At 39.6% G+C, this 17,357-nt stretch overlaps 1 protein-coding gene across 1 annotated transcript in view; it reads right to left on the bottom strand.

Moving 5' to 3' along the window:
- Nucleotides 1-8,777: 8,777 nt before the first annotated feature.
- LOC148509122 (NXPE family member 2-like) overlaps nucleotides 8,778-17,357 on the bottom strand; it is a 157,742-nt gene continuing 149,162 nt past the window's right edge. The window contains exons 3-4 of the mRNA XM_088443546.1: nucleotides 11,295-11,513; nucleotides 8,778-9,622 (exon numbers count right to left, since the gene is read on the bottom strand). Coding sequence (XP_088299672.1) covers nucleotides 9,087-9,622; nucleotides 11,295-11,475 — 717 coding nt within the window. The 5' untranslated portion in view covers nucleotides 11,476-11,513 and the 3' untranslated portion in view covers nucleotides 8,778-9,086. The remainder of the gene's footprint in view (nucleotides 9,623-11,294; nucleotides 11,514-17,357) is intronic.

Raw genomic sequence — 17,357 nt, 5'->3', positions numbered from 1 at the left:
CTTTCTGTATTTTTTCTTTTCCATGTACTAAACGAACAATATTGGGAGACCTTGAGAACTCCACATATGAGGAGATACGTCAGGATTCTACATCTGCTATAAGGACTAAGTACCACATTATCTGTCCTATATTTTTATATTTGAATATCCAGCGCCATTCAGCTACACAAAAACATTTTGTATCATTTTGTTTATTATGGGATTTTGTGAGTTCCCCTCCTTTTGTGTCAGGCAGTAGGCAGCAGGTGTTGCGCACCACATCTTAGTCGCTTTTTTGTGATACAAGGCTTACTCTCTCTGTCGATGAGAGAGGCTTTGTCACTGCATTCCTCTGAATAGATTTTATACTTTCAACATAAATTAGTCTACTCAAAATGTCATTATTTTTACTCTTATCAATGCCAGGCAGTGAAAAACCAACATTATGCTTTTTCTGGAAATCAGCCAGCAGAAATTCCAATTAATCTTTAAACATATTTGCATATTTATTAAAAATCTTAAAATGCATTGTTCTTGTTTGTTTCAACAACACAAACACAAAGACAGTAAACAGACAACATGCAGATATACTGTGATGTACAGTATACACTCTGTGACTGATCAGGTCACACCTCCCTCATTCACTTATGAGACAGAGGATTTTTTACATGGGATTGCACAACCCAGCATTTACACAACACTAAAATCATCGACTACACATCCCAAGCATGTTTATGACTATTAACTCTCTGTATTCCACTTTTGACACCACTTTAATGTTCCCGGTAGAATGAAATAAGATTCTTGGATACAGAAGGTTAATTAAGCCACACAAACCAGTATCTTGAAAAAAGATGCAATTTATTACTACAAATAACAAGATATAAAAGAATAAGTTACTTAGCTTCGGAATATAAAATGGTTACATGATCCAGGAGCCTCGGTCTATTTCAGAATAGAGCTGGATGAACAATTTCCTGGCCACCAACTGCAGTCTGGTCCAGGCATAGGGCAGGCCATTGGAATCTCCTTTGTCTCCTGTTTATATAGTATTATACTTGTCATACCCATCTAACTCTACTAATATGGGCATAAACCTACTTCAAACTACTTTATTGGTTAACTACCAATAAGGGCTTTCTAAAATTTAATTCAGGTGTACATTCACAAAAGGCAATGCCTAAAGAATTTATGGCTTGTCTGCTTTCCACATTCCTATACCACTTCATGCCTGATACCACTTCATGTCTGATACACACATAAGAACCATGAATAGAAATGACTGTCAGTAGCCATTTTGCTATCCCTATACAAAGTGCAAATCCCATAGGGTCTTTATTTATATTCGGTATATCCTTTGCTAAGGCCATTTGGTCTGTTGGAGTCCACGGTTTATAACAGTGAACTTGCCTAGCAGGTTGATCTGCTTGTCCAAATGTTGTCTGTGTAAGCACAAGATATAATCCTGTTGATGGTTTTATTTCAGGGATTGTACCAACTGCTCCTTCATAGGAGGATCGGCTGAGGGAGAGACTTTACTGTCTCTATTAGATTTGCAAACATTACAATTTAGTTCTCTCCACACTTTAATTTGGGGACATTCACATTTCTATGTATGTTTCATACTGGGATCTATGGATTTCTTATCCTTATTCCAACTTCTGGTATCTTTCCTGGGCTCAGTATATGATACCTCCAATTTACAGGTTTTACAACTTACTGACCAATGTGCACTACAATTACAACAAATCTGATCTTTGGGGTCATTACATGCTTGACAATCTGCATTAAGGCACCTCCATCCCCTCTTAGCATTAACAGTGAACATTGAACAACTTGGACCTGCTGTCCTTACAGTTGTTCCTTCAGAATAATTTCTAAGGTGCATGCTGCCTATCTCTTCCATTTCTTTTGACACTCCTTCTAACAATACCTGTTCTGACACCTTTATCCAATTCAAAAGAGTACCTTCAAGTTTGTTACTTTTTATGTAGGGGCCATGTACCTTGCATATCTGTTGTAATTTAATTGGGTCAAGTGTGTCATCTCTTGGAATGCCAGCCCTTTAAAAAAGCTTAGACATTCCTTCTGTTGTCCAAGGGCCTAACACTGTATGTATAATATCCATGGGGGTCTGACAGTTGGACTGATGTTTGCTGTCCACATTACCCATTTCTGTGGGTATTACAAAACCCTGGTCTGTGGGTTTTACAAAAACCCTGGTCAGTGGGTTTTACAAAAACCCTGGTCAGTGGGTTTTGCAAAATCCCTGGTCAGTGGATTTTGCAAAATCCCTGGTCAGTGGGTTTTTCAAAATCCCTGGTCAGTGGGATTTACAAAAACCCTAGTCAGTGGGTTTTACAAAAACCCTGGTCAGTTCTGTGAGGTAACTTCTATTTCAGGAGAAGCAACCAGACACAGATACATTTGTATCCTTTCTGTTACTAAAGTGGGTCTCTTTAGTAGTTCTGGGCACACTATGACCATTCCTTTGGGATATAGAATGATTGCAAAGTTGTTATAAACAAATCCCAAAATTCTCCTACTCTGGTGTTAAGATAATCACCATCAATATGACACCCTATCACCAAACAAAAGGCACCTCTTTGTCTATTTACTCTGTCTCTGGAAGTATAAAGATCACAAGGTGTATTAAGGGGCAATACCCCTGCCAACCAGGGAAACCAATTATCAGACTGCTGAATGACAATAACACATTTGCATTGCTCACATTTAAATCTATAGGGACTGCAAATTGTATCCGTTTCAGATATTTAATTTCACAGACAGAAAATAACAAAAAACAAGAGTCGGAGACACTTTAGATATCCGTACCTGGAACCACAGACAGACATAGGAATGCAAAGACAACAAAATACCAACTTTTAGCAGAAAACTACTCACCCGTGGTATGAAGTTAGCTTTCGCTGTCCCGAGCACTCCTGTCACGTCCGTCTCTGGACCAGGAATAGGAATCTCGGTGGTGACCTCCAAGTTTTGCTAAATCCACAACAGGATCCTCAACAACCTAGCATCGGGGCAATGGCAAGTATGTGTGTCAGACCTCTTGATTGAGATATCTCTTTCAATTGATTACCAGCTGGTAGACAGAGAAATAACACTCAGACCAAACCCTGTCAGTGTTCAAGCATCTTTGCTGTATTATTTAAAAGGTACACAAATCTTATAAGTGTTTCTTACAAGGAGGTTGTTCTCAAAAATATAACATGCATAGTATCAGTAACTATAAACATCTATTGTTCTCCAAGGTTAGTAAGGGGAGTCTTGGGAAGGGAGTTATGGGAGACAGGCATGCATAAAAGTTTAGAATACATATTCTGTTCATAAGCTATCTTGTTAGACAACATCTGCTGAACTCAAGGTCTTCTGAAACTCAAAGACTAGCAAAAATCATTCTTTACTGTTCTGCATATTAAAGTTATAAATATCTTAAAAGCACACTCCATCTTGTCACAAAATGGAGTCTCATGTAGATTGCTTAATATCAGATTCCTCAGTCTCCCACCTACAGCCCAGTAGTCTTCTCATTCACTGTCCTATGCACTCCAGTGCAAGAAACTGAACAGTAGAGACAAACGGTTGTAATAGGGATACGTTACTGGCTGTTGTTTCCAAGGGTTATTGTGGTTACTCTCACTCCCCACCCTATGCCTTAGATAAGATGGAAAGCAGTAGAACTGTACAATACAGGTCTTTCACAGCCTGACTTTTCTACCTCTACTTATCAACTGGTTCTAACTACTGTACTTACTAATGTGAATAATATTATCAAAAATATAATCAGAGAGAAAATAAAACTCAATTTCTCCTTTTTTTTATGAAAGCAGTGACAACACCATTATTATAATATTTTTCTCCTGGGTGTATTTTATATAATCTTTGTGTCATATGTATTTTTATATGTTATTCTCTTTATATATTTATTAAGTTTACCACCTTTTTCATATTTCACCGTCCCACAAGGGTTAATCCCTCCCAACCCTATCAGTACACCATACACATCTTTATTTGATCTCTTTGGTTTGTAAGTCCATTTTAATTTGTTTCTTTGATACATTAAAAGTTATATTTTATTTCAATACTTGCAGATCATGTGATCTCCTTTCTGGTACTGTTTTTCATTAACTTTGAGCAGCACCACCACTAACTCCATCACTGTTTAATTGGTTTACATTCAGGATCATCTGTGGACATAGCCTTTCTAAATACTATTTTTCTTCTGATTTCTTATTCTCAATTTATGTGTAGTAGCCATACCAGTGTGGTGGTAACATCCTGTCCCCCACCTCCTTTTTGTTATAAAGGGTTAGGGGGAGGGTTTGGTTTAGGCACTGGGTAGGGAGAGGTTAGGGTTAGGCACTAAGGGGGGAGGTTAGGGTTAGACACTAAAGGAGCAGGGTTAGGCACCAGTTAGAGGGAGGTTAGGGTTAGGCACTATGGGTGGAGGAAAAGGTTAGGCACTGGGGAGGGAGGGTTAGAGGTGAAGGTTAGTGCTTCCTTACTTAACTAAGAGTGTCAGGATTCTGACTGCCGGGATGCCACCATTGGTATTCTGACCAGCGGCATCCCGATCGCCAGGATCCCATACCCAACCCATGCAGAAAAACATCCAAATTGAGTTCCAGCTTACTGGGGGTCACCCCTGGGACCTCCAATTAGCACAACAAGAACCAACATGCCCTTCAAATGCTGGTTCCATCTATGCCTCTCAAAACAGCCAACATAACAAAGTGGATGCTGCTCAAATCAATTTGGCATAACTCTTCAGGTACATGAAAATGAGGGGTCATACTAAACAAAAAACAGAAAGGGGAGTGTCCCCCAAATGTCCTCCAGCACAATAAATTGTACCTGCAGCAATACTTGAAAACTATATGGTAATAGAAATTCAAAGTTATTTGTTGCATGCATTTGTAAATACATGGTAAGCCATCAGGCCAATTTCATGGCTTCTCTGATACTGGTGGTCCCTACACTGCCTGATAACATGACCCACTCTGGGCCATATAATTGTCTATTGTAAGGCCTCATGATAAGGCACATACAGAAATACATCCAAACTGTTTTTTTTGTTTAGTATGACCCCTCATTTTCATGCACCTGAAGAGTATTGCCAAATTGATTTGAGCAGCTTCCACCCAAGAACACAGCTTTTATAGAAAGGGTGTGTGGCTTTTGAGCCAATCAGTGGTGGAGAGGCATACACAATTATATTATCTACACAGATCCCCGAAAAAATATATTTTTTAAAAATTGAGAAATACAATAAGAAATACTTATGTGTATTAATGTATAGCATAGAATAAGAAATTGCTTATCGATGCATTTCTGGAGTAAATCAGAGATCTTTGCAGTGCAATGGTTGTCCCACTTTATGGCCCTAAATATATGTCTGTTAGTCACATATAGTGACAAAATTGTGTCTAATAATAGTATCAACATGAGCATAAAGTGTTTAATAATGTATAGTACAAATTATCAAAGGTTGATAGATAAAGGCACAGGGTAGGGGGAACGCCTGGCATTTGTAGGAGGGCTGACTGACATCACTACTGATGTCAGTAGTGGACTTCCTGCTCTATTAAAGCAGGAAGTCCAATCGGGCTTGTGGCAGCTAGACCCTACCCTAGGGTCTCATGGCAAGCCCGATGGTCGCGATAATCATGATGGTCTCCTGGCCGCTTGCACAAGCTGTGGGTGGTCTCCCACAGCTTTGCGAGTGGCCGGAGAAAAAAAAAAAAGACGCCCACATTCAGAGCGAGAACCCGCCAGCAGCGAGCGGCTCTGAATCAGGGCCTATGTGTATTAAGTGGTGATGCCCTGAGGAGGTCCAGCTAGAGCAGCTCAGGGAGCCTCACACCCAAATGCTCACTCCAAATAAACTGACACTATATAAATAGGACTTACTTTGTATTTTGCCTGTTACCTGGTGCAGTCAAATGCTAGGTCCCTGCTTAAAAACTTATATGGGGAGCTGGGGGAGGGGTGCAAATCTAGACTGAAGCAATCTCAGGCTTCAGATGTGTGTACAAATACACATAATAGGGAGTATAGGGAGGGGCTCTAGACTGCACACCCTAATGGTAAAGGTGCTATAATGTTGAGATTTTAAAGTTATATGCACAGAAAAATAAATTTGCAGATGCACTGTGTGATCATTACTGTTCACATTTAAATGTATTGTGTAATTAAATATAATTTCAGAGGTAGTTAGCATATCAGTGGCCACTGATATAAAGTATCAGATGTGTAAAAGCAGCTAATAAGTGTTGGAAATAGTAATAAAGGTAAAAAATATATGTGAAAAAATACATGAATAATAAACAAACATGAAAAGTGATATACAAAGTGACTATGTGTATTAAGTGGTGATGCCCTGAGGAGGTCCAGCTAGAGCTGCTCAGGGGGCCCCACGTTAGTTAGCATATCAGTGGCCAATGATACAGGCCTGCCCACCAGCATCAAAATCACCTCATTGAGCAGGTCCCTAACACTCTGGGGTACACATGTGGGATGCAGGGCAGGCCCGTATCATTGGCTGGTGGGCAGGCCTGCATCATTGGCCACTGATCATGCTAACTACCTCTGAAATAATATTTAATTACACAATACATTTAAAAGTGAACACTAATGATCACACAGTGCATCTGCAAACTTATTTTTCTGTGTACATGACACAATGTATCCTGCTTCTGTTTCTCCTGCAAATGTTGCTGGAAGGAAATATCTGAACATTTCCAACAGACTTATTGGTGATGATGATGATTCATTTCAGTGCAACAAAGATAAACAACATTAATACATCTGGTCAGGCTTAAAAGGATTGTCCACATATATTGGCACCTCTACCATGACTCAAACTGATTTAGTAAGCATCAATAAAATGGCAAAGTATTACTTTAATGACAATGTACAAATTCACAACTAGATGCTCCTTTTGAATACTGGGTGGAAAAAAAAGACAATTTGGAGTCTCATGTACTAGCTACGGTGTACCTAAGCTACCCCTGTCCAGTATGTACTTGAAAAGAGTGTTTAGCACAGCTTGGAACTTTGTGAGTGATCAGTTGATGGGGCTTTTTCCAAAAATGTGGTAAAACTGATGTCCATTAAAATTAACTGCACATTATATGTGGATTTTTGCTGCCAATTAAATCAGAGACTATAATAATGGATTCCAGTGGGGATGAGATAATATTGTGTGATAATATTAACAACAGAAATGAGGTTGAAAATGAGAATTATTAACATTGCTAGCCTTGAGCCCATTGGTAGCTTAGTTTAACCAAACAACCAAAATGTTTTGTTTTGTGGGGCCCTAAACAAATCAATCACTTCAGCCAAAAAAGCTGCAGTCCCTGTCATTGAAGTGCTTGGTTTGTTAAACTGTGCATGTACTTTTTAAAATTAAATATACAGGTTGGTGAGAGGGCTCAAGGATAATTTCATCATACATTACTTTTCTTTTTGGGCTTTGCCCACCTTGCTGTATTGGCATGAAGACTACTAGGGGCCCATTTATCAAAGGGAATTTGAGGTAAATTCCCAGAAAACAACAAATGTTTTCGGGGGTTTACCTCAAATACTAAGTATACCCCGGATGTATGAAGGAGGGACCGCAGCAGCTATCTCCGATACCTGCTGCGATCCCTCCATAGCTGCTGGCAGCCACCTCCCCCATAGGTTTCTATGGGGAATGCGATGCTCCCAAATGGGCTATCTGAAGATAGCGTTAGCTGCTGTAGCCTATGGGGACCTACCGCATGTCAGCCAGCGGAGGAATCTCCCAGATCCCTTTGCCGGCAATGGGCGCCGCTCATGTGCAGTCCACGGGACTGCGCATGTGCAGCAGCCTCCAGCCACATCGCAGGAGCGGGCTCCTTTTGGAGCCCGTCACCCTGCATGTGCCGGATCATACATACATACTGCATGCCCTGATCGCATTGCAAAATGCGATCATTAATAAATGGGCCCCCTAGTCTGTTACTCGATCTCAATAATACTGTAGGAACAAGAACAGATCCACATTACATGATTTTAGCTGTTTTTTACATTAAAAAAAAAAATCCCAAACCAAAAAAGTTGAGGGTGGTTTTGACCAAACCAAAACACAACAATGATTTAGAACTAAAACAAAAATGCTGCGTTAGTGCACATCTCTGTTTTATAAAGTGTGAGGGTAACAGACTTGACATGGACTGAAAACCTATGTGCAAGACTCATTATAAACAAAGCAGCATGATCAGTTTTGATTTGCTTATGCTAAACGCACTTGAACAGAACAAAGATACAGTAGTATGATCTTCTAATTAAGGATTGAATAACATTTGGATTGTTGATTACTATCACTTAAACTGTATATAGAATGAGATGTAATTGTGTGGTTTTTAGATCACAGATAAATAGGTTGTATTCTGTGTAAACAATACAGTGACTGTATCAATTGTAGACTGATTTATGACACATATATACAGACGTGATGTGACTATTATTTGTTAATCGGCCGCTTGATATTATGTATGTATGAGGTCATTGAACCCTTATAACCTCTAATATTGTAAGACTGATTGTAATCTAAGTAGTCTGAGATATATGTATAGAGAAGAGACAAAATTAAAATAAAACATATTTTTTCAGATTCTATTTCTAGACATTTCTTTCAATTTACAGTTTTCTTTTATTTCAGTTAGTTTTTAAAACATTTTATTGAACATTTATTAAACGCTAAATTTTATCTTGGCATCAAACAAATGCACTACACCTCCCTTCTTCTAATGACAAATACTGTATAAACTGATCAGATATATTATACCATAGGAATGTACCTACAATGCTTACTATGGACTGAACCTAAACCTTAACACTAATTAGTCTTCACCCTACCAACAAGTCCAGGCCATTACAGACAAAAAAAGGGTTTTGTACCAAAAATATGACTATATATTTTCTTAAGTTTTAGCATTAAAAATAGCATAGTAAAAATATACAAAACTTACATTTATTAAAACTGGATATTGTTTTGTATAGTACTCGTATTAATCTAATTTTATAAACAATAAAATAATATGTAAATGATCCACAATTATTTAGCAAATATAAGACAGGAACATGTTGATTTGATTCTGAAGGACTGTCTCTGATGGGTGAAGGATATAAGATCCAATAGCTGTTGTCATGTCCCATGCATCAATTACCCCAACATTAAGTCCTTTGAAGATGTCCTTCGCTAAAATATATTGAATATATCCATGAAAATCACTGAATCGCTCAACATCTTTATTTATTTCTCTTGTGTTTTCTGACTTTATGATGACCTTTGTATCTGGGCTTCTCAAGAACAGATTTTCTATAGCTTTGCGTACATTGAGAAGTCTTCTGATAAACAGAGCAATAGGGAAGGGTCTGAAATGTTGTCCTAGAGCAATGACAATAACTGTGTTAGAGCCACCACTAAGTCGGTTGATTTGACTTGTGACATAGGAATCTTCTTTCATATTGAAGTAGCTTTTAGTAACAAATGGGTGTCCATGCTTCTTCCACTGTATATAAATGTTATTTGTTAAATCTAAAGCCATGATGTTTTTCTGCCAGCCGCTTTCATGATTGTCAAAAAACTTCAGAGCTGCAACAAAAAAAAAAATTATTCAAAAATATATATTGTAACTTGTTTCTTTTCTTCTGTTTAAGAACTTTGTTGTCATCAGATTTTGTTAGAAGTATATTAAATATTATGAGATACATTTCAATCCTAAATTCTTCATACAAATCTGTATATTCAAGAATATATAAACATAAAAACTATGCCAGAATTTTGAAGGTATTAAATTTAGAAGACAGTGGGCTTGATTCACTACCATACACAACTGCGATTATGCACGCAATCGCCTGATTGTCGCATTCTGCTTATTAATATGCATCACAGTGCATGTGCGCAAACTAGCTATTGTGATCAGGACTGTGATCACAGCAGCTACGCAGACCCTTCATGGAGTGATTGACAGGAAGAGCCGTTTGTGGGTGGTGAAACGCAGGCGTGCCAGTGCATTCGCATGCCGTTGCATGGGTGTGCATAAATTATCCACTGCAATAGCCTACGCAGTCTGAGGTCTCATAGCATGTGTGGTTGTTAGTAATTTCTGAGTAAGGTCAGATCTTGGGAAAGTGTGCATGAGGCTGCGATGGTACTCGATTGCACTGATGGTTTTGCAGTCCTGCTAAACATTACGAATGTGTGTAAGGTAAAGTGGGCATCCTTGTGCAGTGCTGCAAGGGAATAGCAATTACAATGAATTAGCATACTATTGCAGTTGAACTGCGTGCTTAATCGCTATTGCATACACAGTTGCGTACGGTAGTGAATCAGGCTCTGTGTTACTTCTCTTCTGTCTTGGTGTGTCAAACCATTCTACTGTATAAAGAGGCAAGTAAATTACTCACTAACACATACAAATTATAAATAGTTTTACTAACTAGAGCAAGAGAAATGTGGTCCTATAGAAGCAATATTACATATATTACCAAGATAAAAACTGATTATGTAAAAGCAGATTTCAGTAAACAAGCAGAAACAACTCATTTGATTTAAAATTTAATAGAATGTTTTAATCCACATTCACCAACTCTCCCGGAACATTATTAAAATTCTTGAATATTTTGGGAGACTCCTAGAAACCCTGTAGCACCAACTATACCACTTAGCAACCCACGAATGATGGGTCAAAAATATTAATTCTTTCAATACTTAAATATTGTCAAGTAGAGTATGTTTTAATCATATAATGGAAAGAAAAGTCCATAAAATATTTTTAAATCTCTTAAGCCTGCAACCATTAGATGGATTTCAATTTGGTATCCAAAATGTTGCTGTCTTCTGCTGCAAATACTGTAGATTAAGAGTGTTAATACAAATATTTATCTATTTGTGAGCTGGACATTGCTGCCAACATGTCATTGTCATCAAATGTGTTGAAAAAGATCATCTACCCCTGCTATCCACTATTCACTATTGCAGAGCATTGCAGGCAACTAATGTTGTCTGCCCCATAGTAGGACTAACTGATACTATACATTGCCAAATAAATGTTTGGACAGAAATGTTTGCAGTGCCATATATGAATCATTGTAAGAACTGGCCATTTGCAAATTGTAACTACAGATGGTGCTACGTAGCTTCTTCCAATTTTGAAAGAAAATATTTTGCTTTGTAACAAAACACCAAAATAAATAAATAGAAATAAAAACCTATGAAAATAATAGATTTGTGCAGCTGAAATATGGACAATATATGTACATACACTTCAGGACTTTTGGGAAGTATTCTATCCACTGACGAATTGTTGAATCCCCCATCAGATATATCATTTTTCCAGCTAGACATGTTTGAATATGAAAAAAGGGTTCATCCGAAGATAAGTTGCAAAATAGAGAATACCAATGATTTTTTAAAAAATAGCCACTTGGAAAAGGCACAGGCATCCCAGTCTGGCATTTTGGTCTCACGCTCTTAGAAGTTCCTGTATTTGTCAGGAGAAGAAAGTTAAAAAATAAATAAGGCTTTATTTTCTTCACAATGAATATATTGTATATAGTGTATAGACTGTTTGTAAACAATAAATAAATGTATTGAAATGGCATATACACAAGATAGAATATTATCATGTCCATTATTAATAAATGTAAATGGTGCATATTTCACATAAAATGTAATTAATTAGAAACTAATTTACATTTGTTGTTCATCACTTTAAAGATTGAAAATAATTATTTCCCACAGTAATCCAAAAAGAAATGCCAAGCAATACAAATAGATCTAATTACTATCATATAATGCAGCTGTTATTCTATTGCTTTTAATACTAACACCTAGAGGGGTCATACGCACAGTGGCGTAAGTTCATCCCAGACGCCCAGAGGCAAGGTATAATTTGGTGCCCCTCCCCCCCCCCCAGTCACAGCTGCTGGCACTGTATTGTGGCAATTTGCATGCAAGCAGGCTATAGATAGACGAAGGCAGCAGCTGATGGTCTGACATGGAGCTCTCCTAAGTGTATGGTGGTTTCTCAGGTGCCTGGAAGGGGTGCCATGTATTGGGCGACCGTGACGGTACACTCTGGGCAGGGCTGGTGCTTCCACTAGGCAAGCTTAGGCAGCTTCCTAGGGGTACCAGCCACTGGAGGGCGCTTCTGAGTCCGCCGTAACTATGGAGGGTGCAGGGGGTGCGATTGCTATGCATTTGCCGGGTGCCCGCTGAGATTGTGTTACCAGCGGGTGCCTGCCTCCTCTCTCCCCCCGGCACCAGGGGAAGCCGGAGGACGGAGCTCACTCCTAAGCTCCGGCTTCTGGGTCCCGCAGTGCACTATGGGAGTGACGTCATGAAGTCACTCCCATAGTTCCGAGGAGCGGCTGCCGGGGACGGACGGCAGCATGCACTGGAGCAGGGGATTAAGGTAAGTATTTTTGTGTGTGTGTGCGCTCATGGGGAGGGGCTTACAACAGGGGACACTACTGGGGGCATCATATGGGGGCACTACAGGAGCCTTACTATTGGGGGTACTACAGGGGCCTTACTACTGGGGGCATCATATGGGGGCACTATTGGGAGCACTACAACTGGGGGGCACTACAGGGGCCTTTACTACTGGGGGCACTTCAAGGGGCATTACTACAGGGGGCACTGCAGGGAACATTACTATGTGGGGGCATCATATGGGGGCGCTATTGGGAGCACTACAACTGGGGGCACTACAGGGGCCCTTACTACTGGGGGCACTTCAAGGGGCATTACTACTGGGGGCACTGCACGGAACATTACAACTGGGGGCACTGCAGGGAGCATTATTACTGGGTGCACTGCATGGAACATTACTACTGGGGGCACTGCAGGGAGCATTACTACTGGGGGCACTGCAGGGAGCATTACTACTGGGGGCACTACAAGGGCATTACTACTGGGGGCACAAGGGCATTACTACTGGGAGCAGTGCAGGGAGCATTACTACTGGGGGCAGTGCAGGGAGCATTATTACTGGGGGCACTGCATGGAACATTACTACTGGGGGCACTGCAGGGAGCATTATTACTGGGGGCACTGCAGGGAACATTGCTACTGGGGGCATCATATGGGGGCGCTATTGGGAGCACTACAACTGGGGGCACAACAGGGGCCCTTACTACTGGGGGCACTACAAGGGCATTACTACTGGGGGCACTACAAGGGCATTACAACTGGGGGCACTGCAGGGAGCATTATTACTGGGGGCACTGCATGGAACATTACTACTGGGGGCACTGCATGGAACATTACTACTGGGGGCACTGCAGGGAGCATTACTAGGGGCACTGCAAGGGCATTACTACTGGGGGCACAAGGGCATTACTACTGGGAGCAGTGCAGGGAGCATTACTACTGGGGGCAGTGCAGGGAGCATTACTACTGGGGGCACTACAAGCGTATTACAACTGGGGGCATTACTACTGGGGGCACTGCAGGGGGAATCATCCCTTTAATTTGGGTCATGTGAATATTATTCAGGGGCGGCATTGTGAACCTTTGCCTAGGGTGCCCTGAAACCTTGCACCGGCCCTGACTCCGGGTACATAGTTATAGCCCTAAGTGGGGTGAATATGTTGTGGACAACGGAGGAGGTGCCCCTTCAGAGCTGGAGCCCGGTGGCAGGTGCCTCCATTGTCTCCCATAGTTCTGCCCCTGCATATGCAAGTGGCTAATGAGACATGGCTAGAAAGTACCCAAAAAACACATACACTGACAGGCGCTAGCCAGCATAAAATTTAATAGACAAAAAAATTATAAAATCAAAACATATTAAAATGGCATGAAGGCAAACAGAATTATAAAAAGACACATGAAAAATAAAAAATATGGAATAGATTATAGTGCTCAATATGTACAAAATAGCGGCCAATGCAGAAGATAATTGTTACTGGCACAAATGTGCCCTTCTGAGTATGAACCTAGAACATATGATCATATGAGATAAACACAATTAGTCAACTTTTAATAGTTCAGTAATGGTTTGTTTCCATAAACCAAAAAACACACTTGAATTTGGATACTCCATATCTATTGCAGCAATAAGAAACAATGTATGTTATTTTGGAAGAAACAATAATGCCAGAGCTCCGTATTTCCTCAACAGAGGGTTGGTATAACACAGTTCTGGTTTGAGGTTATTGTTAGAAGGTCTCAGCTCCAATGCTTTTAAAAAAAAGTCTGATAAAACACCCTTCTAAAACAGGGTATAATTAATAAGGTGGCTATACAGACAAGCCACTCCAACTTAGGTAAAGACTGCGAAGCCGTAGGTTTTGTGCAGTAGCAGTATGCTACATGTAGAGAAAAAAATAAATTTATATATACTGGTTAGGCATACATGCTAGTTTTAAATGGTATGACTCACGATCCTGCACGAATCCACCCAGCCAGCTGGGACTTGCCTCTTAGCTCTCTGCGGACGCGTGCATATCCAGCAGTATAAGTAATCTGTCTGATGCGGTCACCCGTCGGTGATCTGAGACCTCAAAGGTATTAAAACAGTCCTCTGTAGCACCGCCAGTGGCCTGGTTGAGTCGGTTAGCAGTCATTGTCTCCTGAGGAAGCCGTTGACATTCTGCAGGTGGAGAAATGCGTAGAGAAGCAATAGACTGCTAGCCGACTCAACCAGGCCACTGGCGGTGCTACCGAGGACTGTTTTAATACCTTTGAGGTCTCAGATCACCGACGGGTGACTGCATCAGACAGATTACTTATACCGCTGGATATGCACGTGTCTGCAGAGAGCTAAGAGGCAAGTCCCAGCTAGCTGGGTGGATTCGTGCAGGATCGTGAGTCATACCATTTAAAACTAGCATGCATGCCTAACCAGTATATATAAATCTTTTTTTTTTTCTACATGTAGCATACTGCTACTGCACAAAACCTACGGCTTTGCAGTCTTTACCTAAGTTGGAGTGGCTTATCTGTATAGCCACCTTATTAATTATACCCTGTTTTAGAAGGGTGTTTTATCAGACTTTTTTTAACAGCATTGGAGCTGAGACCTTCTAACAATAACCTCAAACCAGAACTGTGTTATACCAACCCTCTGTTGAGGAAATACGGAGCTCTGGCATTATTGTTTCTTCCAAAATAACATACATTGTTTCTTATTGCTGCAATAGATACGGAGTATCCAAATTCAAGTGTGTTTTTTGGTTTATGGAAACAAACCATTACTGAACTATTAAAAGTTGACTAATTGTGTTTATCTCATATGATCATATGTTCTAGGTTCATACTCAGAAGGGCACATTTGTGCCAGTAACAATTATCTTCTGCATTGGTCGCTATTTTGTACATATTGAGCACTATAATCTATTCCATATTTTTTATTTTTCATGTGTCTTTTTATAATTCTGTTTGCCTTCATGCCATTTTAATATGTTTTGATTTTATTATTTTTTTGTCTATTAAATTTTATGCTGGCTAGCGCCTGTCAGTGTGTGTGTTTTTTGGGTTGTTTCTATTAATGGAAGATCCAGTTCCTCCAGTCTGACGGCTGCTGCCAGTTCAACATTAATACCTATCTAGTCACCATTTTTTGACCTCCCATATTGTATGTATATCATATAACATTTTTGGTATCAATTGAACCCAGGGGAGCCCAGGGCCTGTTTGTTGTGTTTTATGGCTAGAAAGTGCTGCTAATAGTAATCATAATTGTTGCACTAATCGTCCAGTACAAGAGATATGCCTACTAAACTGCATACTTGTGGATGCATCCACTTTATTTGTGTCAACTGCATGAACACTTGCTTGCGTCTCCTGTTCTTCCTTTGCAGGAACAGGAAAAAGTGCATTTTCATCCCAATATAGTTTGTCTAGGAGTAAATTGGTACTTTTAGCAGATTTTGCTCATGCGGTTTTCATTATTTGGGAGTAATCAGCAATTATTTTATAATAAATAATTCAAAATAATATATAAATCTGTTCATGATTACTCCAAATATATAAGTACCTTGTGCTTTGTTTTCTATGAGAAAGGGTTCTGGTACTATGTAAAAAAAGTACTGTACTCGCCTAAACTTCTAAAGTACAGCAGCTGGAATGGATTAATCTTGTTATGCAAATTCCAGTCAGGACTATTAAAATATACCAGTGATATTGGTAGAGGAGCTACCTGTTTCTGAACTCAGTGCATTGTGATTACCTACAAATTCAATTGAACCCAGGGGAGCCCAGGGCCTGTTTGTTGTGTTTTATGGCTAGAAAGTGCTGCTAATAGTAATCATAATTGTTGCACTAACCGTCCAGTACAAGAGATATGCCTACTAAACTGCATACTTGTGGATGCATCCACTTTATTTGTGTCAACTGCATGAACACTTGCTTGCGTCTCCTGTTCTTCCTTTGCAGGAACAGGAAAAAGTGCATTTTCATCCCAATATAGTTTGTCTAGGAGTAAATTGGTACTTTTAGCAGATTTTGCTCATGCGGTTTTCATTATTTGGGAGTAATCAGCAATTATTTTATAATAAATAATTCAAAATAATATATAAATCTGTTCATGATTACTCCAAATATATAAGTACCTTGTGCTTTGTTTTCTATGAGAAAGGGTTCTGGTACTATGTAAAAAAAAGTACTGTACTCGCCTAAACTTCTAAAGTACAGCAGCTGGAATGGATTAATCTTGTTATGCAAATTCCAGTCAGGACTATTAAAATATACCAGTGATATTGGTAGAGGAGCTACCTGTTTCTGAACTCAGTGCATTGTGATTACCTACAAATTCACTTTGTAAGTAAACAATATTTAATGTATTGATATCAACTTTATAAATTTGCAGTATGTAATCCTGCTGGATGCTAAATTCAAAATTTAGACATAATTTATTTATTGCACAGAAAACCAATATTATTGGGCATTCCCCAAGTGCATTGTATGGAAAAATACATCAAAACAACTAACAGTTTTGGAGGTCCCACCAAGATCGTATCACCATGAATCTCTATCTCTCTCTATATGTAAAATGAAGACCCTGGTTTAGGGGTCTGTCTATTTGTTTGGGCTAATCTCTTGAACCATTGAACACATTTTGATGGGGTTTTCACTATTCTATACAGCATTGGTGGAGGAAGGTTTAAGTGCATGAACCATTCATCTATGACAAAAGGGAGCTGAGCAGTTATGATTTTAGTTAAACAAGTCACAGAAAAAAGCATTGCACCAAGCTGCTGTATAGGAGCTGGCCAGGGTGCTGAAAAAGCTAGATGGATTGGAATGAATTAAGTCACAGAAAAAACAGTTGTACTGTGTGAGTGAGTGACTGCTGCAGGATATTTATTAATTTAATTATTAC

The sequence above is a fragment of the Taudactylus pleione genome, unplaced genomic scaffold (genome assembly GCF_031769625.1).
Source record: "Taudactylus pleione unplaced genomic scaffold, aTauple2 ptg000331l, whole genome shotgun sequence".
Classification (NCBI taxonomy): domain Eukaryota; kingdom Metazoa; phylum Chordata; class Amphibia; order Anura; family Myobatrachidae; genus Taudactylus; species Taudactylus pleione.
The sequence above is the reverse complement of the archived record's forward strand: the minus strand, read 5'-3'. Positions and strand labels throughout refer to the sequence as shown.